This window comes from Empidonax traillii, unplaced genomic scaffold (assembly GCF_003031625.1).
Source record: "Empidonax traillii isolate 1590-97213 ecotype Southwest subspecies unplaced genomic scaffold, ASM303162v1 scaffold1718:size69318, whole genome shotgun sequence".
NCBI lineage: Eukaryota > Metazoa > Chordata > Aves > Passeriformes > Tyrannidae > Empidonax > Empidonax traillii.
In genome coordinates this window covers 28126-55764 of record NW_020956911.1, presented here as the reverse complement: position 1 = coordinate 55764, position 27639 = coordinate 28126, and the positions used below count along the sequence as shown (strand labels likewise).

Below are 27639 nucleotides of genomic sequence, written 5' to 3'. Positions count from 1 at the left end.
AGATGAGAGGGGGAAGGGAGCACCCCCTTCCCCTTCCTCAAGCCTTCCTCTTCCCCAAAACCTGCCCAGAGCAGAGTGACACACAGACCTCCCTGGATCCCCCCCATCTCCCCTCCTTTAGTGTTGGGGGGGCATCCTTAGGGGTGGCCCCACTCCCCCATCACCCCCAGCCCCCACAGGCACTGACAGAGCCTCTCCCGGCCGCCACTCCTGTACAATTCCCATTTATTATTCCAAGGTCTCATTCCAGAGAAGTCCACTAACTCCTGAGCAACCTACCGGGCTCCCCCCAGAGCCACGGGGGCTGAAGCAACGAAACCTTCAGGGGGAGGGAGAACGAGGGGGTCCGGGTGCTTAAGAGTTTCCGAAAATAAAAGGGAGGGGAGAAAATTCCAGAGGAAACACCCGCTCCTCTGGCACCCCGGGCTGGGCTGGGGGTGCTCCCGGTGCCCAGGGAGGGATCCCTGTCCCAGCCCAGTGGCAGGGGCTGGGCGGTGCCCCCTGCCCGGCTCGTGGGGAGGGACGGGGAGGAGCAGGAGCAGGAGCAGTCCCGTGGGAGCCGGGGCATCAGAGCTGGGAGTACAGGGAGTTCTCCATCTCCGGCGTCAGCTTGGCGTGGAAGGAGGCGAGACCCACCCCGAAATCTGCAGGGAGAGGGGGGAGAGCTGTCAGCACCGTGGAGCCCCTCGTACCCTGGGGGCTCGGGGGCTGGAGGCTGCAGGGAGGGCACATGGCCCTCCCCGGGACACTGCAGGGGCTGGGGGGTGGGGGGGGAGGCACTGGGAGGGCACACAGACCCCTCCAGGTCATTGGTGTGGGCTGGGAGGCAAAGGGAGGGCACACGGACAACCCTCTCAGGGCATTGCAGCGGCTGGGGGGGGGGTACAGGGAGGGCACACGGACCCCCTGTGGCAATGCAGGGATTGGGGGGCACAGGGAGGGCACACAGACCCCCATGGGCACTGCTATGGGCTGGGGAACCAGGGGCTGGATGGCACGGAGAGGGCACAGGAACACCCCTTTTCCCCCCCCAGGGCATTGCTGCGGCCCAGGATCCACCCCAGGGCTGGTCACCCCCAGCTGGGACCGGGAGAGGGGGATCCGCATTATCCCTGCGGGACAGACCGCGCCCATTCCCGCGAGCATCCCGGCACTTCGGGGATCCCCCCCGTACCCATCTCGGCGTCCAGGCGCCCGGGCGGGGGGTTCTTGCGGTGGTCCTCGATGTGCAGGGTCATCTCCTCGCGGGAGGCGGCCGAGAAGGGGCACTGGGTGCAGGAGTAGCGGCCCCGCGTGTGCTCCCACACGATGCGGCTGTTGGAGGAGTGCCCTGCAAGGACGGGCGGGCAGGGAAGCACAGGGGCCACCCCCGGCGGCCGCTCCCGGGTGCCGTGGGGGGCTCCCAGCCCCACATGCACAGAGGGTTCCCTTCCCGAGGGAGGGACCCCAAATCTGGGAGCAGGGAGCGAGGCTGTGACCCCCGCCCCCGGCCACCATCTCCCCTTGTGAATGTCTCCTCTCCGCGCCCCACGGAGAGAAGGGTTCCAGTTTGGCCTCAGGACTGGGGGAACTGGGGGGACTGGAGCCCACGCAGCTGCTGCAGCTCCTCATCCTGCTGCTTCTGCCCTCGGGACAGGGCTGGGGGGTTTGGGGGGGGCACAGCCAGCGACCCCCCTGCCTCCGAGCCTACCTGGGCCGCATCCCCTCTCTGTGTGGCTCCCAAGAAGAATGGAGGGAGCCTGCCCTCCCCCTCTGCTCTCCGTGGAGCACCGTGGTGCCCCGTGGGGCCTCTCCCATCCCCCTGTGGCCCCCCCGCCGCCCCCAAACCCCCCCAGTGACAGAAAGCAGCCCCCAACCAGTAGGTGCCAAACTAACCTGGAGTCACTCCTGAGCCAAAGCATGGGAGGAGTGGGCTGACACTCACACCTGCGGAGGGAATCGAGGGGCAAGACAAGCATTAGGTCCTCCCCTCCCTGGGGTGGGGGGACACGTGGGAGGGCAGGCCTGGCCTGGCCCCCCCGCCTCGCACCCCCAGCACGCCGGGGAGCAGCAGGGCCGGGAAAATTTGGAGGTTTTTTTTGTTTTTTTTTTTTTGCTTTTTTTTTTGTTTTTTTTGGTGGTTGCCGGTGCTTTGTCCCAATTGAACATGGATGGAGGGGGCGGCGGAGATGGGACGGGCCTCGGAAAGGAAGGGGGGCGGGCCGGGGCGGCCCGGGACGAGGGGGATGGATGCTCGGCTGGGCGGCGGTGGCGGGTCCTCCAACGGGAGAGCTGCTGGTGAAGGCGGGAGCAGAAGAAGGTTGTTTTGTTTTTTGTTTTGTTTTGTTTTGTTTTTCCCGAACGCTCACCTTGGCTTTTCTTCCAGACGGCGTTGGACACAGCGGGGCCGTGGCCCGGCAGGAAGGGCCGCAGGCGATGCTGCGCCGGGGGCTGGGGCAACGCGTAGGGCGAGGGGGGCACGTAGGACAGGAACGGCCCCGGCACCGAGGACGGGGGTGGCCCCGAGAACCGAGTCAAGGACGAAGGGCCGAAAAGGCCGGGCTCCAGCAGCGGGAAGGGGTGGGGGGCCGGCGGCACCAGCGGCAGCGCCTCGAGCGAGCCGGGCAGCTCGGGCAGGCTGGTGGGCAGCGCGGCCGGCGCCGCGGCAGAGTCCGCGCCGGGCAGGAGGGTTTCCTTCTCCAGGGGCCTCGGCAGAGCGCTCGGGAGCTTGGGGAGCCCCTCGGGGGGCGGCTTGGCCGGGGGCTCCTTGTCCAGGGCGGAGGTAGCAGGAGGCAGGACGGGCTTGTCGGCTTTGGGGGGCGGCGCGGGGGTGCTGGCGCTGTCGGAGCAGACGTGCAGGTGCTTGAAGAGGGAGCGGTGAGTCCGGAAGCGCAGCAGGCAGTTCTCACACCTGGGGGAGAGGATGGAATTTGGAGGAGGCACCCTCAGTGGTGGTGCTCCCTCCATGCCACCCCCCATCATCCCAAGCCCGGCGGATGCCGCTGGGATGGGGGACTGTGGATTTGGGACCCCACGCGCTCGGGGCTCTCTGGGCTCAGCCAGGTGCCCCCCCCACTAAGGGAGGAGGTGGGATGGGGACAGGGAGCAGAGGGACTCACTTGAAGTAGCGGTTCGGCTTGTAGTGCACCTTCATGTGGGCCATGAGGTCCTGCATGCTGGGGAAGGTCTCGGTGCAGCCCAGCGTGGGGCAGTGGAAGGTTTTGCCTGAGCGAAGAAATTCAGAGGAAATTCAGCAACATCCCAGCTGGGAACAGCCCCACTGGTGGGTCTCCAGCACTTCCCACACCACCCTCCACTCCCATATCCTGGAGGTACCAGCACCACCACCAGTGCTGCCCCTGCTTCGAGCCCCGCTCTGCCCCCTCCCAGACAAAAAAAGGAGTGTGTGGTGTGTCCTGGCCTTACCCTCGAGGGACTGTGTGGGTCTGTAGTGGACCTTCAGGTGGTCCATCAGCTCCTGCATGCTGGGGAAGGCCAGTTTGCAGCCGTAGCTCGAGCACTGGTAGTGCTTCCCTGGAAGGAGACAGATCTGTTGGCCTTTTCCCTGCTCTAGTTGTCACTGTGTCCTCCCTGGGGCAGGGCTGGGGCTCACCTGGGACAGGTCTGCGCTTCAGGGGCCGCAGGTCCTGGGCTGGGGTCCCTCCAGCCACCGGCATCGGGGCACCGGGCAGAGCCACCTCACTGCAGCCTGTGGGGAGACACCATGAGACAGGGACAAGGCTCAGCCCTGCCCAACCACCTCCCTCTGCCCTCTTCCCTCCCTCAAAAACAGGGGGGCAGCCCAAAAATAGGTGTGGCTGGAGGGGCTGGAGCCCTCCAGGGTGTGAGAGCTGGGAGGGGCTTTGCTGGTGGTGTGGAGATGAAGCCTAGTGGTGACTGGAACTCACTGGGCGATGCCAAGTGTTCACCTGGGTCCATCCCTGCACACCCTAACCCATCCCTGCACACCCTAACCCATCCCTGCACACTCAAAGAATCACAGAATAGGGTAAGTTGGGAGGGACCCACCAGGATCACTGAGCCCAACTCCTGGCCCTGCACAGGACACGTCCCCTGTACACCTGTGCATATCCAAGCACACCCATTCACACCTGTGCACATCTGCACATCCCCACGGTGCTCCCACCCACCTCTGGGGCGGGATTTGGCCAAAGGGACCTCCCAGCAACGGGCACCAAAGGCTTCTCCCCCTGCTCCTGCCCCGACTCCTCTCCCCACCCCGTGGCACAGGGGACTCACCTGCCCCCTCTCCACCGTATTTACCCCGCAGGGAGAAGGTGGGCACAGCCTCGTCCTTCTCTGTCTTCATGGCCTGGCCAGTGCAGGGCACGGGGTGAGGGATGTGCCCACAGAGGCTCCTCCTGGTGATGCTGCACCGAGAGCAAGGGCGAGAGGTCAGATCCTCCTCCTCCTCCTCCTCCTCCTCCTCCTCCTCCTGCTCCTCCTCCTCCTCCTCTCAGTGCTCTGTGGCCTTGGGACCAGCCCTCCTACCCCGGGGACCAAGCCAGCAGAACATTCTGGCTTCAAGGGGCCTTGGAAGTGTCTCTGCCCAGGGCGGGGGGGCTTTGGACTCATTGTCCCCTCCTGCTTCTCCCAGCCCAGGGTGATCCACAAAGTCCCCACAGGTCCCCTCAGCTGCACGGCCTCCCCCAAGCATCACCAGAACCCTGCTTTGTTCCCAGCTCATGGCATCTGTATATCCAAAAATTCCCCCCAAACTACAGACCCCCCTGCCAAGGCACCGCTGAAGGGATTGCTGGAGCTGCTCCAACCCCTCCCTGCTCACTGGATCTCAATGGATGCTCCCCCCAACAGTTCCAAAGGATTTTCCAGCCAAGAGAAGCAGCAGATCCCACTGTGTGACCAGGAGATGCTGTTTGGCATGTGGGGGCAGTTCCTGGTCCCCAAAAATTACACTGGCTTGGCCTTGGCACAAGGCTTCAACGTGGAAAAGCCAAACACTAATTCCCAGTGAAAAGCATCCAAAGAAACCTCCCACTTTGGGAGATTTCCCAATAGTGGCTAAATGTTGAAGTGAAAAAGGAAATAATAATAATAATAATAATAATAATAATAATAATGGTAATAACAATAGTGCTAATAAATAATAAGCAATGATGAAAATAAGGAGAAAATGATAAAATAATAACAATAAGAATGGTAAAAATCCTGATAATGTTAATAAAGCTAATAATAATAATAATAATAATAATGATATCATCAGTGCTCGGGCTGTGGAGTGGCTGCCATGAGCACATTGGCCACTATTTAGAAGGTCAATATTTCCCCAAGAGCTCAGTGAGTCCTGAAGCAAACATCCCTGGGGAACCTCCCTGGGGATCAGCACTGCTGTGTGGTGCATCCCATCCCTCCCAGCCTGGCCAGACCTTCCTGTTATCATCTGCTCCAGAGGCATTCTCCCAGCTTTTAGCTCCAGGGGGGTCTCCCCCAGCAGGGCTCAGCCTGGCCAAGCCGTGCTCAGCAGCTGTTCCTGCAGCACCCAGCACACTGGGATGGCAGCCCAGCAGGCAACAAATCAGAGGAGGGGGGGGGGGGAAATCCATGTGGGATTATTCCTGTGGCTGCTCCAGGTTTTGTCTGGGGGTTGCGTTGCTTTTTTTGTTGTTGTTGTTTTCTCAGCTCGGTGGCTTTGGGATGGAATCAGCACCCAGGCCGGGATCAGTTGGCCATGGAGCAGGGAATTTGGGGCAAGACTGGGGCTGATCACGTCCCAGAAGGGGAAATCCAGGCCTGGATGAAGGGGATGCTCCATCTCCATCCTTCAACTCTGTGTGACTGTGGGTAAACACTGAGCAGAAACTTCACTGCAGCTTTGACAGAGCTTTGTTTTATCAGGGGGAAATGAAGTTTTTGTCAGGGAAAAAAGGTCTTGGGAATCTTTTCTGGGGGGGAGAAATCACTAAAAGGGTCGGGGCAGGGCTGTGTCTGCCTGCCCAGGGATGTCTGTCCCTGAAGTGTCGGAGCTCACAGAAAATTTCCTGGCAGTGTCAGTCCTTGAGATCAGTGAACCAGGTTCCTGCTTCCCTGCTGGAATCACCGGCTCTGGATCAATCCTGGCTGCCACTGCCTGGACTGACAGCCCCCCGGGGGGATCGATGGCCTCCAGAGGAGCCATTTAAAGGAGCAGGGCAACCACGGCACTGGGAGCTCAGTGGGAGCACTGGGAAGTTTTTCCAAGAAACCAGGGAATTCTTCCTCAGCAGCATCGCAGCAGGGCTGTGAACTCCTGGGCAGGGAGCTCCCAGTGCTCCAGGGTCAAACCAACAGCCTTTGGATGTTGGAAACCCCCTCCTCTCCTTCTTTGATGCCTCTCTCCATTTCCCACGTACAGGCAATACCCCTGGTGCATTTTAAGCTGTTTTTTTTTCCCTCTGGAAAAGCTGGAAAAATGCCTCCTGAGCAGATGCTACGGGCAGATCCCACGAGGGCAGGCAGGATGGACACAGAGGACACGACGGGGACACCCCAGCATCGCGCTGGGCTCGGCCCAGGGACAGGTTTTTGGGGAGCAGGTGGCACCTGTGTCATCTTGCTGTCATTTGTCACCTCCCGTGGGACAGTGGCCAACACTTCCCATCCTCCAGGACCTTCTGTTCTGCAACTCTGAGAGTGACACTCTCGCCCAGGAGCCGCTGACCTGCCACTGTCCCTGTCCCCTGTCCCCAGTGACCTCCTGTGGCCACCAGAGATGTGACCCCCCCCAAGAGATGGGACCCCCTTCACCCCCCAGAAATGTGATTCTCCCAGAGGTCTGACCCCTCTCAACACCAGTGCAAACCTGCCCTGGAAACCCAACTCCCAGAGCCACCTGTCACTATTCCCAGGGTGTTCCTGCCACAGGTTCAGTCTCCCCAAAAACCTGCTGACACCAAACCCCCTCACTCCGACCCCTGGCACCCCAAAAAAATCCTTTAAGCCACGAGGGTGAGCAGGAGGCTTTGCAGCTGCTGGTCACCCCGAGCAGGCTCTGTTGCTGAATCAGTGAATAATTAATACAGCTCATCTCCCTCCAACGATCCAGGGAGGGGGAAGGGGGTTTATCCACATCCCCAAGACTCCTATAAACCCACCCAGGGAGGATAAACGGGACAAATAATCCAATTTGGGCGTCTCTGTGTGCGCTCTGAGGCCAGAGGATGAGGATGAGGGTGAGGAGGCTTCCCCAGGCAGCTCCTCAGCGTGGGAGAGGAGACAAAGGCTGGGAACAAGGGGCTCATGTGATCGCAGCCGGCGAGCACGGAGGGAGGAAGCTCCGGCTGTGCCAGCGGCAACGGCTCCTGCCAGCACCACCAGCCCCCAGAACCGGGTTCAAACCCGTGTCCTGCATTAAAATACATGCTGTGAATCCTCCTGGTGCCTTCAGATATCACAAGGAGCCCTCAGAGAGCTGGGGTGTTGGTGGGGGGAAAAAGCTCCGGGTGTTTTTGTGGTGCTGCGATGCCCTGATCCCGCTCCGGCCTGGGGCAAAGCCTCTGCCTCGGTGTTTTGCACCTCCCAGGGGGTTTTTGCTGCTTTCCATCTCAGAGAATCTGCCTGGAGAGCCTGAGGAGCCCACCCTGAGCCCAGTGACAGCACGGGCATCCACGGGGGTGAGCGCTGAGCCTCATGCACGGCCTCGGTGCCACATCCCTGGGGTGGATGTGGGGGCAGCTCAGCTGAGGCCCTTCTTCCTGCAGAGCTGCCCTGGGCAGCCTGGGGGTCCCTGCCATCCCCCCCAGCTTCCTCCATCCCCCCAGCTTCCTCCTTCCCCCCAGCTTCCTCCATCCCCCCAGCTTGCTCCAAGCCACTGAATATGAAGAGCCCTCCTGCCATTTCCCCCCTACCCCCACACCATCCTGGTGCTCACCTTTACCTGCCTGCCTATGGCTGGCTGATCCACCCACAGCTACATCAGCTCTGCAGATGGAAAAAAACCCCCACCCTCTTTCCCTTTGGGAGCCACCCTGGGAAGGTTGAAGCTTCATCCCTGAGCCTGGATAAAGCTGTTCCTGAGCAGCACTCCTGGCTGGCCCCAGCCAAGTTCACAGCACAGCCAAGGCCAGAAGCCCCCTCGTTCCAGCAGTGGCATCCCCCGGCTCTGACAGCAACAAAGCAGCTCCCACGGGTGTGGGAATATGGAGGGACCACGGGGAGATCCCAGCAGGTGCATCCTGAGATACCTGAGGTGCCCTGATGCTCCCACAGGCCTGAAAAGACCCGGGGCTCGTGGCTTCCATGGCCAGCTGTCCCTGGGCTACAAGCCCCACAGGTAACCCCATGGGTTCCAGCCCCACTGGATAGCCCCCCACGGGCAGTGGTTTCTGTAGCCCCCCATGGGCAACCATACACCCATGGCTACTATTCCTGGGGGTAGTAGAGCCACGGGAAGCACCCCCCCCGGATCTGGAGCCCCCGTGGGGAGCAGCCCCATGGCTGGTGCCTCCCTGGTGCAGGTCGCAGCTCCCTTCAGGAGCAGGTTTACAGTGCTGGTCCATCCCATGCACTGGTACCTCCCCCCAGTACATCCCCAGTGTCAGCACAGCCCCTGGTGTCGGTACAGCCCCCACCCGGTGTACCCCTCGAGTACCGGTACCTCCCTCCCCGATGCCGGTACGTTCCGGGCGCTGCTCCATCCCCCCGGTGCCGGTGAAGCCCCCGCCGCCTGTGCACCCCCCGTGCCGGTATATCCCCGGTGCCGATGCTGTCCCAGGCGACGGGACAGCTCCCGGTGCCGATGCATCACATCCCCCGGCGCCAGCACAGCCCCCAGTACCGCTACACCCGCTGTGTGCCGGTCCGACCCCGGTGCCGCTACATCCCCCCCCCCGTGCAGGTATCGCCGGTGCCAGTTCATCCCCCAATACCGGTGCTGGTGCTCCTTTCCCGGTCCCGACCCCCGCTCGGTTCCCTGCCGGCCCCAGCCCCACGAGGGACCGGTGTCCGGTGCTCCCCCCGGTGCTGGTACAGCCCCCGATATCGGTATATCGGTATATCCACCGGTGCCGGTCCATCCCCGGTGCCTCTACATCACCCCTGTGCTGCTCCAGCCCCTGATACCGGTCCATCCCCCATATACCGGTCCATCCCCCATATACCGGTCCATCCCCCATATACCGGTCCATCCCCCGATACCGGTATATCCCTCGATACCGGTACACCCCTTATACACCAGTACATGCCCCATATACCGGTACATCCCCCATATACCGGTACACCCTCTATATACCGGTACACCCTCGATACACCGGTACATCCCCCGATACCGGTACATGCCCCGATACCGGTACACCTCCCGATACCGGTACATCCCTTATACACCGGTACACCCCCCATATACTGGTCCATCCCCGGATACCGGTCCATCCCTTCGGTGCCGGTCCCCCCGGTGCCGGTCCCCCCCCCCCGCCGGTGCCGGTCCACCCCCGCTACCGGTGAATCCCCACTATCGGCGCTCCCTTCCCGGTGCCGCCCCCCGTCGCCCCTCGTTACCCTGCCCCCCCCCCGGTGCCAGGTGCTCCTTCCCGGTCCCTCCCGGTCCCTCCCGGTCGTACCGGGGCTGCGGCGCCGCCCGGGTCGCGCATCAGCGGCGGGGCGGCCGCGGGGCCATTTTCTGTGCGGAGCTGTCGCGAGAGCGGGGGGAGGAGGAGGAGGAGGAGGAGGAGGAGGAGGATGGCGGGGGGGAGGGAGGAAGGAGCGTGCGGAAAGGGGAGCGGGGGCCGCGGGGGGGAACCCGGCCCCGCCCCGCCCCGGTGCTTCCCCCCCGCGCCTGTTTTTCCCGGATGATTCCACCCACTCCGCATCCCAGCGCCCGAGGGAGGCGGGAGCATCCCGGGGGCTTCGGAGCATCCCCAGGGTTTGGAGCATCCCGGGGCTTCGGAGCATCTGGGCGGGGGTGGGGGGGGAGGATGTCAGAGCATCCCGGGGGCCTTGGAGTATCCCGGGGGTCTTGGAGCATCCCGGGGGCCTTGGAGCATCCCGGGGGCCTTGGAGCATCCCTGGGGTCTTGGAGCATCCTGGGTCTTTAGAGCATCCCAGCGGTCTCTGAGCATCCTGGAGCTTTTAGGGCATTCCAGAGCCTTTGAAGCATCTCAGGGCTTTGGAGCATCCCAGGGGTCTCATCCTTAATCCTCAGGACATCCTAGGGAACTTCATGGAATCCCACAGCCCTCAGAGCACTCCGAGCCCCTTGGGAAGCCCTGGACCCCTTGAAGCATCCCAGGGCACTTTTGGAGCCCCCCAAACCCCTCAGGGCACTCTGATCCCCCTTAGAGCATCCCAGGGCCCTCTTGGACACCCTTGGAACACCCTGGACTACTGGGACTCCCTGTCAGCTCCTGAGTGGGACCCAAGAGTGGGTCCAAGCCCCTTGGGGCTTCCACGACCCACAGAACAACTGGAGCTCCTGAGAGACCCCAAAACTCCTGAGAGACCACTGAGCCCCTCAGAGCCCCTGGAGCCCTCTGGAACATCCCAGTGAGTGCCTGAGCCGGTCCAACTCCTACCTGCCTGCAGGGCAGAATGGGAACATCCCACTTGACAGCACCCACTGCTGGGGTGCTGCCCCCTTTCCCCCCACTTCAGTCCCAAGGAAGGGCTGGAACGTGAAGGAAGGAGTTTCCTAAATCCCCCGAGTTTCCAAAGCCATTTTTTCATTAAAATAAATACAAAGGCTCTGCCTTCTCCCACCGCCCCACCAAAGGAAAAAAAAAAGGAAAAGCTTTGCAGTGCAAGGACTCCTAAAAGCCTGTGATTTACATGAAAAATCACCCCAAGGACCACAGGGGTGGTAATATCCCATATTGGGGCGTGTGGGGCTGTGTTTTCAGTGTGGGGTCACGGGAGATTTCCCACCCCTCTGCCACCCCCACCCCGGGGTCCCGTCGGTGGGACACGGGTAATGTCTGCGCTGGGACAGCGGGAAGCGCCAGGGAGGAAGAGGAGGGCTGGGATGTGATGCTGAGGCAGGGCCATGTGGGATCAGGGCTGTCGTCACTTCCTCCGGCGGGGGGGAGCGGGAAAGGGGTGGGGGAAAAGTCAGACGCGAGCTCTGACATGTCGGCCCCGTTCATCCCCTTCCCCTGCTGCAAAATTCCTGGAACAGCCCTGGGTCGGATTCAAACCCGCACCCAACACCCCCCACCCGGCCACAGCTGTCCTGCTGTCCCGTGAGTTTGGGGTGGAGAGTGTCCCCCGAATCCTGTCCTGGGAGTTGGGGATGTAGAGTGTCCCTGAATCCCAAGGATGGTGGTTTTTTCCACCCCACGCATCTACCCTGGCCCCCCATAGATGGGACCCTCACTCTGCAAACCGAGGGGGGGGGGGCCCAGCACCCCTCTGACCGCCATCAGAGAAAGATGTCACAGCTCCGTGGGCTTTGTCTAATTGATCCTTGGAGCCTTTCCTGTGGGAAATCAGGGACGGGTGATGGTGCCCCGGTCCTGCTTTGCCGCTGCCCTGGCAGCTCCCACCGGCTGTGAGTGATCCAGAGCCGTGCCAGGATGTGGAGATGCCTGAGCTGAATTCCTGGGGGAGCTGGTTTCTGTATTCAACCTCTTCTGGAGGGTTCAGTGTGGGTGGAATGGGGCTTCCTCCCATACGTGTCTGCCCACACTGCAGCTCTTGTCACGGGGCCAGTGGGAGCCACAGGATGGCATCGGTGTGAAACACAACCCCCAAACCCAATCCCTGAGTGGGATTTGCCGAGTCTGGCTGTTTACCATAATTATTAACAACAATCCCATTTATACCCCATGATAGTTTCAGTCCCAGGGTGTGAACAAGCAGCAAAGAGCCTGTCCTTGCTGTGGGAGTGCCACCAGCTAAAGCAGCTGCGGGATTCAGCGTTTGGCACCCACACGGCCCAGGGAGCGGGAAGAGCTCCCTCCATAAAAAAATGGTGGAGAACTACCATGGATCCATGTGGCACAGCCTCCCAGAGGTGGGCTGGGAGGGTGCTGACCCCCACGTGGCCGCTGCGCCCAGCTCAGATCTTCTGCACGTAGTTCCCGGGGAAAAGCCCTTCCTTGCCGTGCAGGCGGCCTTTCCACCAGCCCGAGATATCTGGGAAGGGGGATAAAACCAGCCAGGTCAGGGGTGGGGGGGCACTGCCACAGCGGGGAGAGACGCTGGGCAAGGCCAAGAGGTTTTGGTACCTTCCAGCAGGATGTCGATGATGTCCCCCACGTTGAAGCTGAGCTCGTCCACGTCCTGCCCCACGTACTGGTAGAGCGCCCGGCACCGCGGCACGGCCGCCTTGGGCTGGGCCTTGGGCCGGCGGGCTGGGGGTGGCCTCTGGCTCACACTGCGCCGGCGCTGCATCCTGGGAGCATGGAGGGGACAAATGGGGTCCATACCGGCAGGGCAGGAGGGTGTGTGGGGTGGTGCTGCTCCCTCCTTTCCCGTCCTGCCCTCCCTCACCCCCAGGATCCTCCGTATCTGCAGCGTGGGTGGGTCCTCCCAGTGCAGGGACTGGGAGAAGTGGGCAGGGATGTGCTGCTCCCTCTTTCCCCATCCTGCTGCCCCACACCCATTGGGATGCTCTGTGCCTGCAAGTGGGTCCTCCCAGTGAAGGGACTGGGGAGAACTGGGCCAGGATGCTCTGCACCCTCCTTCCTATCCTGCTGTCGCCCACCCACAGGATGCTCTGTGCCTGCAGGTGAGTCTTCCAGTGCAGGGACTGGGGAGAACTGGGCTGGGATGTGCTGCACCTTCCTTTCCTATCCTGCTGTCACCCACCAACAGGACGCTCTGTGCCTTCAATGGGTCTTCCCAGTGCAGGGACTGGGAGAACTGGGCTGGGATACTCTGCACCCTCCTTTTTCATCCTGCTGTCCCACAGCCATGAGACCTGCAAATGGGTCTTTCCCAGTGCAAGGACTGGGAGAACTGAGGAGGCAGGATGTGCTGCTCCCTCCTTCCCATCCTGTCATCCCACATCCCTGGGATGCTCCGTGTCTGCAGCACAGGTGGGTCCTCCCAGTGCAGGGACTGGGAGAACTGGGCCAGGATGCTCCGCACCCTCCTTCCTATCCTTTTGCTCCACTCCCACAGGGTGCTCTGTGCCTGCAGGTGGGTCTTCCAGGGCATGGACTGGAAGAACTGGGATGCCCAAGAGCCTGGGAGATGTGTCCTGCCAGCAAAGGCAGGTTGTCCCAACCTGGTCTGCTCCTCAGAGGGGAAAGAGCATCTCCTGGCACTGGTGGCAGTGGGAAGGGAGGATAAATCAGGGAGTGGGACATGGGACAGGACCTACCCAGCCACCCCCTGGTCGGGCACGTTGAGGAAATCCATGTTGTGCTCGGATGGGGGCCTGGGTGTCCTGGGCTGGTGGCCAGTGTTGCGGGGGGGCAGTGCTGTGGCCGGTGGGCCCCGTGTCTGCTTCTGGGGGGCCTTGTAGGTGTCTCTCTGTGGCCGCCCATCGCCCTGTGGGAACTGGGGTGCCCCGTTCCTGCAGGCTCCTGGAAGATCCCGTCCCAGGATGGTGCATTAGGGGAGGTCCCCGCTCAGCCTGCACCCTCTGGGAGCGCAGCACTGGCTGGATCCAGGCTGGGGTCTCCCCTCCCTGGCACCCCCCTCCTCACCTCTGGGTGCTGGTGGGGCGGTCCGGGAGGATGCTGGGAACCTGCTGCCACCTCTGCTCTGCGTTGCCCCCTTCCTTGTGGGCTCTGGGGGGACACAAGCCCCCCGTTAGGTGACGGTCCTCAGAGCCAGCTGAGGGGGCTTCCCCCCCATTTCTATCCAGCTGTCCTGTTCCCCAAAGCCCCCCGTGCTGCCCCATCACCCCAGTAGAAGTGGGTCCCTCCTGGGTGAGACACAAACCCAGCAGGGTTGGGCACGCACTGGCTCACCCCGATATTCCCAGCTGTGCCCTGTAGTCCCAGCGCTCCTGTGTGCCCCCCCCTGCCACCCCCTGGGTGCCCTGGCACTCACTGGCATTCCTGGGGAGCCCATCCCCGATGCTGACCGTAAGGGTTTTGCCTCCAGCCTTGAGGGCGGCCACGTCGCCCTGTCCTCTGATGAAGGTGACGTTGCGGGTGCCACCACCGCCCCAGCCCTCCTTCTTCACCCGAAACTGTAGTCTATGGGAGAGAGGGGATCATTACACCACAGTGACAGGGCCCTCTCCTGCTTTGTCACCTCTCCTGGCCCCCATCCTTACGTGTCCTTGAAGGAGAGGGGCAGCTTGGAGCGGGTGAGCTCCTCGAAGCGTTTGCACAACAGGCTGATCAGCTCCGTCTTGAAGATGGACTCCAAGAAGTTGTCGGCGTCCTTCTCGTGGAGGATGAAGAAGTCATCCTGCCTGGTGCTGGGGGAGCAATCCCAGTTTGGGGGGGGGGTGTCAGTAGGAGGCAAGGCTGGTGCCAGCTGGGCACTGGGGGGCCCTGCTTGGCTTGGGTCCCCCCCGAGGAAATTTAGAGCGTGATTTGGCTGGAAAACCCCCAGATCTCTAAAGCCCCATCTGCAAAGCATCCTGTGGGGAGCCTCCTCCCCGCAGCTCGATGATCTGGTGCCTCTATAAACAAGGGGGTGGGGGCCACCAGGGCATGGGGGGGGGGGGCTGGTGGAGTTTGAGGTGACCCCTCCCACGTGGAGCTCGAGCTAAAGGACACACCTCAGCGAGACTCCGCTCACCGCCTGCAGCTCCACCTTCTTCTTGAGCACCTCCTTGATCTGCCCCTTCTCAGGGCCCTTCTTCACCTTCTCCCGCCCGATCAGGTAGAAGTACTTGGGGGTGAGGATGAAATCCCGCTTGATGGGCTGGGAAAGGGGCAGGAGAGGGGGGTGAGGGGTGTTTGCTGAGGGGGCACCTGCACCACGGTGGCACCTGCCACCACGGGTGTGTCCCTGTACCTTGAACCTCCGGTCGTATTTGGTGATGGAGTCGGCGAAGTCGATCCGTTCCCGCTTGGCCAGGAACTGGCGCAGCTCCGGCCGCTCCTCCATGCCCAGGTAATCGCCCACGAAATTCCTGTTGATGCTGTTCCTCCTCCGCTCCTTGAAGTTGTAGAGGATGCTGGCAGCTGCCAAAGAACCCCAAAGCAGTTCTGGTCAGAGTTGGGAGCTATGGGATCTGTCACACGGATCACAGCAGCAAGAAGTGGGGCTTGTTTTATGCCGTGGGAGGAATCCCAGCTGCTTGAGCCTGGCTGGCTTTGAAACCCATTGACTGCCTTCACAAATCCTTGTGCTGTGGGAAGGAGGGATGGTCACAGCTGCTTTCTGGATTTTCCTCCTTGATTTTTCACTGCATGTTTGGGAGGGTGGGAAAAACCCTTGGAGGTGGGGGGGTCAGGCAGGGACCACTGGGCTTTCCCATCCCTCTGCCAGTGCTGACTCCCAGCTATTCCTCTCCATCCTTGTGCAGGCAATGAAATGCAGAACGAGACAGCACAAGGATCTGCTTCTGTCCTACAGGGCTGGAAACAAGAGCAAGAAATCTATGCCCTCCTTTAAGATGTGGGAAAAGACTCTGGATATCTTATGGTCTGGTTCCTCTTCACCCCCCTCCTCATCAGTGCCACGATTAGGAGTGGGGATGCTACTCTGATAGATGAACTGCCCTGATGAAAGGCTCCATGAAAGGGGTGCTGGCGTCCACGTCCTTACCCTCCTCTCTCATCTGCTCGTACTTCCTGATGGCGACGTGCCGGCGCCAGGCCTTCTGGATCACGCGGGCGAAGCCGTCGAATTTCCTCTCCCGCATCTCCTCGAGGAGGAAGAGCTGGGAGGGGGGCACGGAGTGCTGAGCGTGGCTGTCCAGGACACCCCACCCCAGTGTCCCCTTTGTGGGGGGGGATGTGCAGGGCCAGGGGGGCACCCACCGACTCGGGGTTCTTGACGAACACTTTGCTGCGGCCCATCTGGTACTGGTCGGGGTCCATGTGGACGGAGCGCAGCAGGTGCTGCACCCCTTGCCGCTCGTCCCCGCGCCACGAGGGCCACGTCTCGGGGGTGAGGATGGCGTAGCTGCGGGGAGAGACACTGCATCAGGGAATCATGGATGGGTTGGGTTGGGTTGGAAGGGATCTTAAAGATTGTCTTGTCCCACATCCCCCTGCCACAAGCAGGGACACCTCCCACTAGCCCAGGTTGCTCCAAGACCCGTCCAACCTGGCCTTGGATGCTTACAGGGATGGGGCGGCCACAGCTGCTCTGGGCAACCTGTGCCAGGGCCTCCCCACCCTCACAGGGAGGGATTTCTTCCTAATGAAAAGCTGTGTCACAGTTGGACTGCAGGGATCTGCCATCCTCCATCCCACTTCAGGCAGGTGTGTACTGGTGCTGCCTGGCTGTGCCTTCATGATCCACAGCACTGGGAGGCCAACTTGGAGTACAAAAGGGGGACATCTGGGGCTCCCAGCACCCCTGATACTTCACAGCAACATAAAGTGCTTTTCACAAGAGCAGGTAGAGACAGGACAAGGGGGAAAGGATTCAAACTGAAAAAGAGAAGGTTTAGATGGGATGTTGGGAAGGAATCCTTCCCTGGGAGGATGGGGAGGCCCTGGCACAGGCTGCCCAGAGAAGCTGTGGTTGCCCCATCCCTGGAAGTGTCCAAGGCCAGGTTGGAGCAACCTGGGCTAGTGGAAGGTGTCCCTGCCCATGGCAGGGGGTTGAATTAATTAATCCTAAATTTATAAAACAATTAAATGAATCCCCCACGGTCACTCACCGTTGCAGGAATTTGTGGAAGAGCCGGCGGTAGGCGAATCCCGCCCGGCGCACCCGGATGTTCTCCTTCAGCCCCAGGTACTCCACTTGGTGCTTCACCCTGCAGAGCCAGGGGGGACAGTGTGGGATGGCAGGTCAGGGTGGGACCTGCTGGGGCCCTTTGGCCCCCGTTAGCACAGGGATGGGTGTGAGAGCTTCTTGGGGCTCAGATGGGTGATGCATCTAAAGGGGATGGTGTGTCCACACACACACTCCTCGTGCTGCCCTGGATCTGTGGGCAGCTCGGAGGGATCAGTTTTGGGAGGAAAGACAGTCTTGGCCACCTCTCCTTGGCTGTGCCCCATTCCCTGGGCTCTGTGGGCTCCCTGTTACCTGCTCTCCTCCCAGTCCCGGGGTTTCTTGGTCTCGTTGGGTTTGATGCAGCGGATGTAGTGTGGGGTGCACTTCATTAGCGTGTTCACCAGGTCGTTGGCCTGTTTCTGTTGCAAGGATCGACCTCTGGAGCATTAAAGGTGTTGGTGGGAGCCCATCACCCTGCTGCTGAGCCAGGGGCAGCCACTGTCCTGCAGCCCATGGGACATACCTTGATTTTGGAGCCCGCCGTGGTCGGTCGTCCCTTTTTGTCAGAATCAAGTTTTTCTGGGAAAAGCATCCGGATGAAACCACTGGAAGGGAGGTGACAGTCCCCAGGTGAGAGCTGCCAGGCTCCCCAGGCTCAGAAGGGTCAGTTCTGGTGGGTGAGCCCCCCCTTTTCCCAGCCCTGCAGCCCTGGGATGTCACCTGGGGGGCTGTCACCTGGGGGGGGGCCCGTGGGGCCGTGCAAGATGCTGAGCACCCCGAGCTGTGGTTCCCACAAAAAGCAGGATCACAGCCCTTATGATCTGGATGCTGAGGATGCTGCCCTGTGCCCCAGCCCTTTTGGGGTGTGCCCAGAACTGCCAGGACTCACAATTCACTGCTCTGCATGAGCTCGATGAGGTCGGTGAACAGCACGTCCCGGTTGCGCTCGCAGAAGCCGTTCACGTCATAGGACACCTGGGGGACAGGAGGGGATCTCAGCCCCCTGCTCTGGTGGCCAGGTGAAGGGTGTGGGGTGCTGGGTGTGGGGCCTGGGGTGCTGTACCTTGCCTGCATAGTGGTGGATGACAAAGCCCGAGCTCCAGCTGTTGAAGTGCTCGTGGGTGCCCACGGCCGCCTGCAGCTTCTGCAGCAAGGTCTGGTCCGCGCCCTCGCCCGTGGCGTGCATGGTGGCACACACGTCATCCAGGACACTCATGATCCCAGGGGGGTTCTGGCAGAGGGAGAGAGAAGCCATGGGTGTCCAAAGGTCCCAGTCCTGCAGCTCCCTGGGTGCCTCTGCTCCCTGAGAAAGTCTCCCCTGTCAGAGAGGACCCCACTCACCAGCTTGTTCTCTATCAGGTCACACACCACCTTGTTGTTGAAGTACTGGATCTGGGTCCACTTGATCCCCTCCTGCACATATTCCTCCTGGGGAATCACAGGGAGAGCTGTGTGGGCTCAGGAGCCCCCCCTCTCCAGCTGTGCCAGGGAGGAGGGAGGGTAGAGGAATTGGGATGCTGGCACAGCCCTGCTGCCTCCCAGCTCAGCACCCCCTGTACCTGCTCTGCCTTCAGGGTCAGCTCTATGAAGATCTGCTGCAGCTTCTCGTTCACAAAGTTGATGCAGAACTGCTCAAAGCCATTTTTCTGCACAAGGACAAAAGATGAAAGAGAAAGCAGGGCTGAGTTGTGTTCTGCTCCTCTGGCTTATTCAGGGGACTTGAACCAACAGAGCCTTTGGGTGCTGCTCTAGGGACCCTTCTTGGGGTCTGACAGCCCCCTGATCCAGCTGTTCTCCTTGCTGCAGGAGCAGGGAAGGACATTCCCAGCTGGACAAAGCAGCAACTTCCTCGTGGAGGGGAAGAGGACAGGCATACCCTGATGTCTGTGGTGACCAGTGACAGAACCCAAGGGAATGGCCTGAAGTTGTGTCAGGGGAGGTTTGGGTTGGATATCAGGAAAATCTTCTTCCCCTAGCGGGTGGTCAGGCACTGAAACAACCTCCCCAGGGCATGGGTCATGCAAAAAGGCTCAAGGAGAGTTTGGGTAACACTCTCAGGGACAGGGTGGGATTGTTGGGGTGTCCTGTGCAGGGCCAGGAGCTGGGCTGACGACCCCTGTGGGTCCCTCTCAACTCGGGATATTCCGTGAACCCCGCGAACACGCACCTGGAATATCTCGAAGCCGTAGATGTCCAGCACCCCGATGCTGTACTCCTCGTGCGGCTTCTGCATGGCCCTGTTGACGGACTGCGGGGAGAGGGGACGAGCCGTCACCAGGGCTGCGAGGCAGTGGGATTGGCTCGCTCTGGGGCGGATGGTGACCCCCCAGAGGAGCACCCACCTCCACGAGGAAGTCGAAGACGCGGGCATAGAGCCCCTTGGCCAGGGCGTCGCGGGTGTAGGCCGCCTGCTCCACGTTGAGGGTGACGGTGATGGACTCGGAGCGGCCGCCCCACTTGCTGTCCATCTTCCTGCTGGTCACCTTCTCGTTCAGGCGGTCCTGGTCGACTCCCAGCAGGTAGGCAGGGAAGGCCAGGGCTGGGCAGAGCAGGGGGGTGGTCAGGGCTGCCTGTACACCCACAGCCCCGGCTGGGACCCCCAGTCCCATCCCAGGACAGCGGTGAGTGGGGCCGTGGGATGGGCCCTTCCTCTGCCAAATTGCAGCGACTCCTGCCATCCATCCCCTTGCCCGTTTGCTCTCTGCCTCAGTTTCTCCATCTCTAACCACCTTCTGCCTCCCTCCTCTGCCGGGGAACTTGTGACAGAGAGTTTGCCCCTTATTTCCAGGGGTCTCTGTGATCATCCCCGCCCACCCTTCCCTTGGAGCTACTTGGCGACTCACAGTCGGCGTTTTCCACCCGGGCATAGTTCCCTTCCTCCCGAAAGCTGATGTTTCCCAGGTGGAGGATCCCTGCCACGATCTGCAGCACCAGCTGCTGGTCCTCGCCCCGGATGCCGATGACCTGCATGGCATTCTGGGGTGGGGGGGGAAACAGGGAGCCCGTCAGCCCCCACCCAACCCCGGAGGCTCTGGGGACTCCCCTGCCAGGCACTCACCATGGTCTCGTGGAAGTCGCTGCGGTCATCCGTGCCCTCCACCTGGTAGGTGTCCGTCTGGTTCAGGTAGTAGTAATAATCCGGGCTCATGATGCCCAGGTTCTGCCGTTGCTCCTGGGACGCCCCTTCGATGAGCTGCGAGGGAACGAGGAGCTGCGGTTACCTGGCCTCTGGCTCCCCCTCCCAGCCCGGCGACTCCTGAGCGCTCCCGGTACCTGGTAGTAGATGTGGAAATTCCTCTCGCACTCGTTCTGGCTCACCACCCGCGACTTCTCCAGCAGGAAGTTGGAGATCTTCCCCCCGTCGGGTTCTCCGCCCCGGCTGAACTGGATCTCGAAGTACTTCCCCTGCCCCGGCACGGATGCTGCTCAGAGCCACGGCCCTGCTGGGGTTCCTCACTCCCCCCAACCCTGGCTGCTCTCCCCCTTTTTCCCTCCACGTGAGGAGCGTTGCTGGGATGTGCGTCCCTGCTCGTGTGGAAACCTCTTTGCTCTCTACAACTGCCTGGAAGGAGGTTGGAGCCGGGTGGGGGTCGGTCTCTCCTCCCAGGTAATAAGCAGCAGGACAACAGGACCGGAGGAAATGGCCTCAAATTGCCCCGGGGGAGGTTTAGGTTGGATATTATGAATAATTCCTTCACTGAAAGGGTGGTCAGGCACAGGCACAGGCTGCCCAGGGCACTGGTGGAGTCCCCGTCCCTGGAAGGATTTAAAATCTGTGTAGATGTGGCAGCTGGGGACATGGGTCAGGGTGGCCCTGGCAGTGCTGTGTTAATGGTTGGACTCAGTGATCCTAAAGGTCTTTTTTAACCTGAATTTGTCTGTGATCCTGTGACCCCCTGCACCTGCCCTGGCGACTCACAAAGCGGCTGGAGTTGTTGTTCCGGACAGTTTTGGCATTTCCAAAGGCTTCCAGCAGCGGGTTGGACTGCAGGATGATGTCCTTCACGTGCTGGGGGCAGAGCAAGGACAGGGCTGAGCTGGGGTGGCCACCCAGCTGTGCCCTCCCACTGCCTTGGGGTTGGGGACTTTGTGTGTCCCCAGCCCTGAAGTGGCTGCTCTGTGAGGGGGTCGGGGGCCAGGGCGGTGGGGAGAGGCTGGGAGGTGAAGTGCCCCGTGGCAGGGGTGACCACAGACCTACCTGCACTTTGTCCCCACCCCCGGACACTTTGGAGATGTAGCCCATGATGTATTTTGCTGCCACCGTTTTGCCGGCCCCGCTTTCTCCGCTGTGCAAATGCCAAAGCAGAGGAGACTGTGAGATGGTCCCACCAGAGTCACCCACCCTGGGGGGCTTCAGGGGGTGATGCTGGAGCAGGACCAGAGGGTAACAGTGAGTTTTGGGGGCTGTGACTTCCACCCTGGGGACGGGGCTGCCCAGGTGCTCTGGGGTATGAGCGGGACCAGAGCGTTGCTTGGTGAGGAGATGTTGGGTTTCTTATTGCTGGGTTTTGGAGGGGAGGAGGGGAAACCTGGGAGCCTCAAGGGGAAGTCTCTGGCCTTGCCCCACATCCTGACCATTTCCCTTGCAACACTCCACCGGAAAGGTGCATTGCACAAGGCTCTGGCCCTGCCTGGGACCACCCAGTGGCCCAGGACGTCGGGGTCCCTCCAGACACCACAGTGTCCCCCAGGACACTCCTGCCACTTCCTGCCATCACACGGCTGCTCTGTTTAACTGGGAAACCCCCAGGTGTGGGGAGAAGGGGTGATGGGGGGGGGACAGCCAGTCCCAGAGCAGTGACAGGGAGTCCCAGCTGTGCCCAGTGTCCCCCAGTACCTGATGATGACACACTGGTTCTCCCCGTCGATCAGCATGTTCCGGTACATGTTGTCAGTCAGGGCGTAGATGTGGGGGGGATTTTCATACTGAGCCTAAACAGGGGACAGGGGTGCTGAGCACAGAGCAGCCACCAACCCCCACCCTGCCCTGAGCCCTTCCCCACATCCCCTTAATCTTTCCCCACATGGAAATTAGTCTCTTCCCACAAGCATGAGCTCATCAGCAGCACGCCCGAGGTTTTTTGACTCCTCTCTCCTTCCTGAAGAGCTCATCAGGGCAGAGCCACTCGGGCTGGGTTTTACCATGTTTGGGTTGCTCTGAGGTGGATTTATGGGCTGAATTTCCCAGGAATGTGGGTTTGCTGACAAGCCTCATTACTGGGGAGCACCGACCCCCCTGCAGCAACCAAAGGGCTGGGGAGGAGGGGAACCCTCAGGGGACACCCCCAGGGGTTTTGTAGCCAAAAGAGAGCCCGTGGCAGCCTCACCGCGCCCTGGTAGAGCTCGATCTCCCGGTCGGTGAAATACGGCATCTGCTTGAAGGGGTTCACCGAGATGAGCACGGGGCCGATGTAGGTCTGGGTGGCAGGTTAAGGTCTCTGTGTCGTTTTCCCCTTCCCACCGCCCAATCCCACCCTGCAGGCAGCATCAGAGCAACGGCAGGAAGGTGGGCTTGGCATCCCTGCCACGCCCTGGAAGCTGCGCCGGGAATGCCGCGAGGGTTTTCCGCTCGGAAACTGCCGTGACTTGGTTTCGCTCCCTCAGCCCTGGGGTGTCCCCAGTGGTGTGAGGGACACAGGGCACAGCAGGAGCATCCCCTCAGCTCCCTGGCCTGGCTGAGGATCCGCTCCAAACGGGGCGTCCCCAGCATCCCACAGTCTCCTGGAATTCACACTCTGCTCACACTCACACTGCAGCAGGAGCCCATCCCTGTCTTCCAGTCAGGGAAACTGAGGCACTGAGAGGGAAGAAACTGTGGGCTCCTGCCTTTCCCTGCTGCCACTCTGCTGCCTCAGCCCCTGCCTGCAGCATCTCCAGGTAACTCAGTGTGGGCAGGAGAGTGGAAAATCAGGGATTTGCACCCGGAAACGGCGCAGCAGCAGAATGGGAATGAGCCCCCAGCACCACGGGGAGATGGAGATTTGGGGACAGAGTGGTGCCAGTGGGATTACTTTGAACCCTTGATGTCCTTTTTTTGTCCCACCTGAGAGCAGGGCAGGGGGAGAGTGAGCAAAGGGCAGGAAGAGAGGGGCTTCTCTGGGAAATGCAGAAGTACAGGACACTGAGTCACGGCTGGATGGAGCCCTGCGGGCAGCAGCACAAAAAAAAAAAAAGGAAGAACGACGCCGCGTGGGGTATCCTTTTCGTCCAAAACAACCAAAAAAAAAAAGCTAACCTAAAAGCCAGCCCCTGAACACACGTGAAGCCCCGGGGGCTGCGGGAGAGGAGGCTGTGACCGCCCGGCCGGGACGGCATCGCCTTGTAAGGACAGAGCAGCATCTTCAGGGAAACCACATCCAGCGGCGTGGGCTGGAGACAGCCCTGCTGTCAGCCCAGAGAGCCCCCCCACACCGTGCCCTGCTCTGCCCCCCGGGGGTCTGGGGTGCAGGTGAAGCTGGGATGGTGGTGCTGAGCCGGCCACATCCCCAGGGAGGTGCGGGGTGAGCAAGGAAGGGCTCGGGGACACGTCCCGTCCCCACCCCCAGCACGGGGCCTGAGGGTCACAGAGACTCGTGTCCAGTGCTCTGAGTGTCATCTCTGCGATGGGAGCAGGGGCTGGGCTGGGGATGGCACGGGATGGGGGTGCAAAACACTGGGCAGGGAGGGAGCTTTGCCTCCTGTGCTGGGTGAGGTCACCCCATGTGACACCGGTGGCACTGAGGGGTGGCACCCCCTCCCTGTGCCTTCAGGGATGCTCCTGCTCCACCCAGGGTTTGCCTGGCTTTGCTGTGGGTGCAGAGCAGCCACGCTGTGGGCACTGGGGAGGGTGGTGACAGCAGCAGGGGACAGTGGTCACTCCTGTCACAGGCAGGTGGCGTTTTGAGTGTGCAGGAGCAGTGGGAGGAAGCAGATGAGGGGCTTTGCTCAGGGCTTTGTGGCCACAAAGGAAGGACCAAAGTGGGTCCCAGGGCACGGCAGGAGGGGGGTCTTGGTTGCTGGATGCCAAGTGCAAGTCAGCCTGGGAATGGCAACCTTCCCCCAGCTGATCCCAATCCCGTCCCACCAGTGCAAGGGCAGGACACTCTACAAGCACCGGGGCAGCCCCAGTTTGTCCCACGCCCTGGCAAAGCCTTGGAGCCCGTCCCTGCTGCTCCCTGTCCCCCTCCTGCTGCCCTGGGAAGGATACAAAGATGAAATCATCCATAAAACGCTTCTTGAGGTTCTCCACAATGGCCTCCTCGCTGATCTTGGAGAGCAGCACCATGTCGTCCACGCCGCTCTGCTTGACGTTCTGGCTCTGCCAGTGGAAACGCTCCTTGCTGCCCTGCAGGGACACAGGGATTGCGTCACAGGGGCCACCACTGCGGCTCCAAAACTCCCCTGGAGCTGCTGAGAGCTGTGAGTGGTCGCTCCCCCAGCTCAGCTGTGGCTCCAGAATAGGTGCAGTGAGGGGGGTTGGCCAAGCTGGGAGCTCCCAAAGCTACAGATCCAGCGCACCAGGCCTTGCCCCACCCCCCCTGGCTGGATCCCTCCCCACCACAGGTCTGGCATGGGGTGAGGAGCAGACAGGGTGCTGAGACTGTGGGCAACATCTGCACCACCACCCCTGCTCCTTGCAGAGCTTAACGAAGCTCTAACGAAGCAGTTGCTGCACAGGCTCTGCTTATGAGTCAAAGAGGCACCAGAATAATGCAGGAGAAGGGTGGTGGTGGCATCCTCTGCCCACCCACATCCTCCTTGTACCAGGGCAGAGGTGCCACTGTGCCCCTATCACCGTTTCCCCCTGCCCAGGGTGACACCAGCACCCTCTTTCCAGCTGCCCCTCCAGCTCACCCAGCTCTGTCTCTGGGGCAGAGCAGGAAAACTGGGCTGTGGTTTAAGCCCTTGTGGTGTAAACACAGCCCTGGGAGCAGGGGGGGAGATTTCACAGTGCAGAAACCCCCCAAAGGGCTCCCCTCGCCCTCGATGCTGCAGGGGGAACGTGCTGGGCACAACTGTGATTGCTGTGTGGCCCCTGGTGAGATGCTGGAGGGGACACCCTGTCTGGCCCTGCCTGTGGCCCCCCTGGGCCTGTCCCTTGTGGTTCCTCTTTTACCCCCAGTGCTCCGTCACCGATTTCACTTCTCCCCCGTCACCCCCGGCCTGTTACTCTTTCCATTTCCCTTTTCTCCTCTTCCCCTTTTGCTTCATTTTCCAGCTGCCTCTCAAAGGTTTCAGGCCTCTGGACCCCGATATCTTTGGACCCTGCTGGCAGTCCCCCCAGTTTTCCCAGCCCCCCACACCATCCCTGGGGGCTCATCCATCACCACCCAGCACCATCAGCACGGGGGACAGAGGGACCCTCATGGGACGTGGAGCTCAGCACCATCATGCTGTTCCCCCTGTCCACCTCCCTCCTCACTGGGCTTTGCAACCCAAAATACCACCCAGGGCCCCCCAAACCCCAAATGCAACTCAAACCCCCATTGGCTTTGGAGCTGGGTCAGTTCAGGGGGGTCTGAGTGGTAATGGGGCTGCTCACACAGCCTGAAACCACTGGGGGAGCTTCTTCTCTTCCTCCTGTTTGCTGTTTACGGGTCTTTTTCTCGCCTTTCCCTCCTGTTCCTGCCCTCCATCCTGATATCCCCTAGAAAATCCACCTGGAAAAATATACGTGGGCTCAGTCACCCACTCCAGGTCGCTTTGGAGTTGCCAGTGACCCCAGAAGCTGCTTCAACCAAAACCCTGAGCTTCAGGCAGAGAGGAGAGAGCCAGGAAGAGCCCGTGGGGGGGGGCAAACACCTCTGTTCCCTGTCCCCATCACCCCAAACCCTCTGGCACCGCTTCTGGCACCAAATTAAGGCAAATACAAGCATTTCCTGCACTGAAAGCTCAGAGATTTTGATCTGACACCCAGAGCTTCTCCTTCTCAGAGCTGTCAGTGGGGAGTGCGTGCCTTTGCCACCTCCTCTTCCTCTGGGCCAACTCAGGTGCTTTCCTGGCTCTCAGCTGCAAGGAAAACACCGGCTCGCTTTGAATGAAGGGTTTTGTCCTGGGTATCTGCAAGGCTCTGGGTGTTTCTGGGAGCACAGAGCCTGCCTGGCTTCCCTGAGCACATCCCAAGGGGTTTGCAGGGCCAGGGCTCACTGAAATCTTGGGGGAGGATGGAGAGGAATTACGATCCCCCCAAGCCATGGCATTGCCCAGGCTTGGTGCCCAGCGAACCCCCAGGGGATGGGGGTTGCAGGCAGCCCCCTGTGGGAGTGGGGGCACAAAATTTGTTTTTAGAGGTTTGGGGCAGCAGTTCCTCAGTCCCCTCCTCTGTTCAGGTCCCCTTCTTTACCCCAGGATGAAGTTAGGGGTGAACTGGAGAGCAGAGGTCCCCAGGGAATGGTGCCTGGACCAAACACCTTCAAGAAGCCACTTCATCCCCGTGCCAGGCAGGGAGAAGCTTTTGCCCACCCCTGACCTTCCAGGTGCCCTTTGCAGCCTCTGTGCGTGAGGGACTTTGCTCCAGCAGCGATCCCGTGCACGGCAGGTGACACATGAGGAGCCCACCAGCATCCCCAGGGATGTGGGGTGGGGACTGTCACCACTGGGGCTCCGGATGCCCCTGGAGCTCAGACAGCATCGCCGAGGCAGGGAGGGGAGCAGCCCCGTGGCAGCACTTGCAAAAAAACATCATGTTTTTCTTCAAAGCTGAGATCTAAACCACCAAAAAAACCTGCAAGCCCTGAGCAGGGAGCGGATGCAACCCAAGGTGTTTTATCTTGAGATGGGGCAAGCCCAGAGGCAGCAACACCTTAAAACCACCGGAAACCTCGAGAAGAGCAGTGGGGCTGTCACCTCGCTGTCACAACCAGGCACAGGAAGGGGTTGGGGGCTGGAAGGGGTCGGGGGTTTGCCTGTGCAGCCCCACGGCCCTTGGAGAAGGCACAAAGCACCTTCAGGTGTTGGGTGGAGGTGGGGAGGGGACAGTGGCCGTGTCTCTGGGGGGACAGCAGCTAAACAGCCTCTCGGAGGTGGCAGCCACAGCCGTGGGTGGGAGAAGCTTTGGTTTCAGCCTGGTCACTGTCCCCTTCCTGTCTGGGTGGTGGTGGCTGGGAACAGCATCCCCCCAGGAGCAGGGCCGTGGGCTGGAGGACACGGCTGTGACCCCGCTGTGCGGACCCTCCCTCCCTGTCTGAGCATCTTCCTAATTTTCAGAGCTTTCATCTTCCTCTTCTGCCTCCGGAGCAACTTCCAGATGCGGCCACTGGCCTTCCAGCAGCCCCGTGTGCTGCCTGCAGCCCCTGCTCCCTGCATCTGCCAGGGGGGCAAGGGCCAACCATGGGGGCCAACACTCAGAGGGTCCCTCCTGGCCTGGGGCACAGGGCTGACACCCCCCACCCCACGCTCTGCCCACCCCCCACCGATGTCATCAGCACCCCAAAACCAGAAGCTCTGGTGGGAGGCTGGGCTGGGAGGAACACAAGGTTCTCCCGTGGGTGCCACAGCAAAATCAAACCCATTTCGTGTCAGCCCAGACTCAATCCCTGGGGGGCTCCATCCTGCCCTGGGGGGCACCAACCCTGCACCCAGCACTGGCACCCATCCCTGGCTGCCCCCCACCTCTGTGTCCAGCCCCAGTACTGCTCCCTGTCCCCAAGCCTGGGAACACTGTCCCCTCTCCAGCAGGGACACTGGCAGGCTCCTGGCACCTCCCAGAAAGCAGCAGGACTGGTGCAGGAGAGGACCGGCCTGAGGTGGCCCTGAGGTGGCAGGAAGAGGGGGTGACATCCCCAGGGTGCCCGAGGGGGATGGGGATGGGGGGAGACCCAGAAGGGGGCCCCTCTTGCACTCACCATGGTGTCCCTGTGTCCTGCCCCCCGGGGGTGCTCAGGGGGTCCTGTCACCGAGGCTCTGGTGCCATCATGGAGCACTTTGTGT

The 27639-nt window shown here is 61.2% G+C and overlaps 2 protein-coding genes across 5 annotated transcripts; both read right to left on the bottom strand.

Annotated features, from left to right (window-relative positions):
- Positions 1 to 208: 208 nt before the first annotated feature.
- On the bottom strand, positions 209 to 9653 carry ZNF414 (zinc finger protein 414). 3 transcript variants are annotated; one of them, XM_027908470.1, is made up of 9 exons: positions 9552 to 9653; positions 4240 to 4370; positions 3593 to 3688; positions 3406 to 3513; positions 3099 to 3204; positions 2349 to 2890; positions 1876 to 1926; positions 1175 to 1330; positions 209 to 644 (listed from the first exon to the last, which is right to left on the bottom strand). In XM_027908470.1, exons 2-9 carry the CDS (start codon positions 4307 to 4309, stop codon positions 568 to 570), a joined length of 1206 nt encoding a protein of 401 aa, XP_027764271.1. In that variant the 5' UTR covers positions 4310 to 4370; positions 9552 to 9653; the 3' UTR covers positions 209 to 567. The 3 variants fall into 3 exon arrangements, with proteins under 3 accessions (XP_027764271.1, XP_027764272.1, XP_027764273.1); XM_027908471.1 differs by lacking the exon at positions 9552 to 9653 and adding an exon at positions 8594 to 8880; XM_027908472.1 differs by lacking the exon at positions 1876 to 1926.
- MYO1F (myosin IF) lies at positions 1963 to 27639 on the bottom strand. Of its 2 annotated transcripts, XM_027908469.1 has the most exons (29): positions 27555 to 27639; positions 23918 to 24055; positions 22059 to 22148; positions 21569 to 21663; positions 20930 to 21017; positions 20651 to 20740; positions 20005 to 20136; positions 19790 to 19924; positions 19575 to 19707; positions 19074 to 19270; positions 18899 to 18979; positions 18291 to 18377; positions 18073 to 18159; positions 17795 to 17962; positions 17621 to 17706; positions 17255 to 17336; positions 17044 to 17150; positions 16673 to 16771; positions 15822 to 15966; positions 15607 to 15721; positions 14851 to 15020; positions 14612 to 14757; positions 14159 to 14305; positions 13930 to 14078; positions 13581 to 13664; positions 13253 to 13457; positions 12153 to 12319; positions 11960 to 12060; positions 1963 to 1973 (listed from the first exon to the last, which is right to left on the bottom strand). In XM_027908469.1, exons 1-28 carry the CDS (start codon positions 27555 to 27557, stop codon positions 11984 to 11986), a joined length of 3303 nt encoding a protein of 1100 aa, XP_027764270.1. In that variant the 5' UTR covers positions 27558 to 27639; the 3' UTR covers positions 1963 to 1973; positions 11960 to 11983. The 2 variants fall into 2 exon arrangements, with proteins under 2 accessions (XP_027764270.1, XP_027764269.1); XM_027908468.1 differs by lacking the exon at positions 1963 to 1973 and having other exon boundaries at positions 11408 to 12060.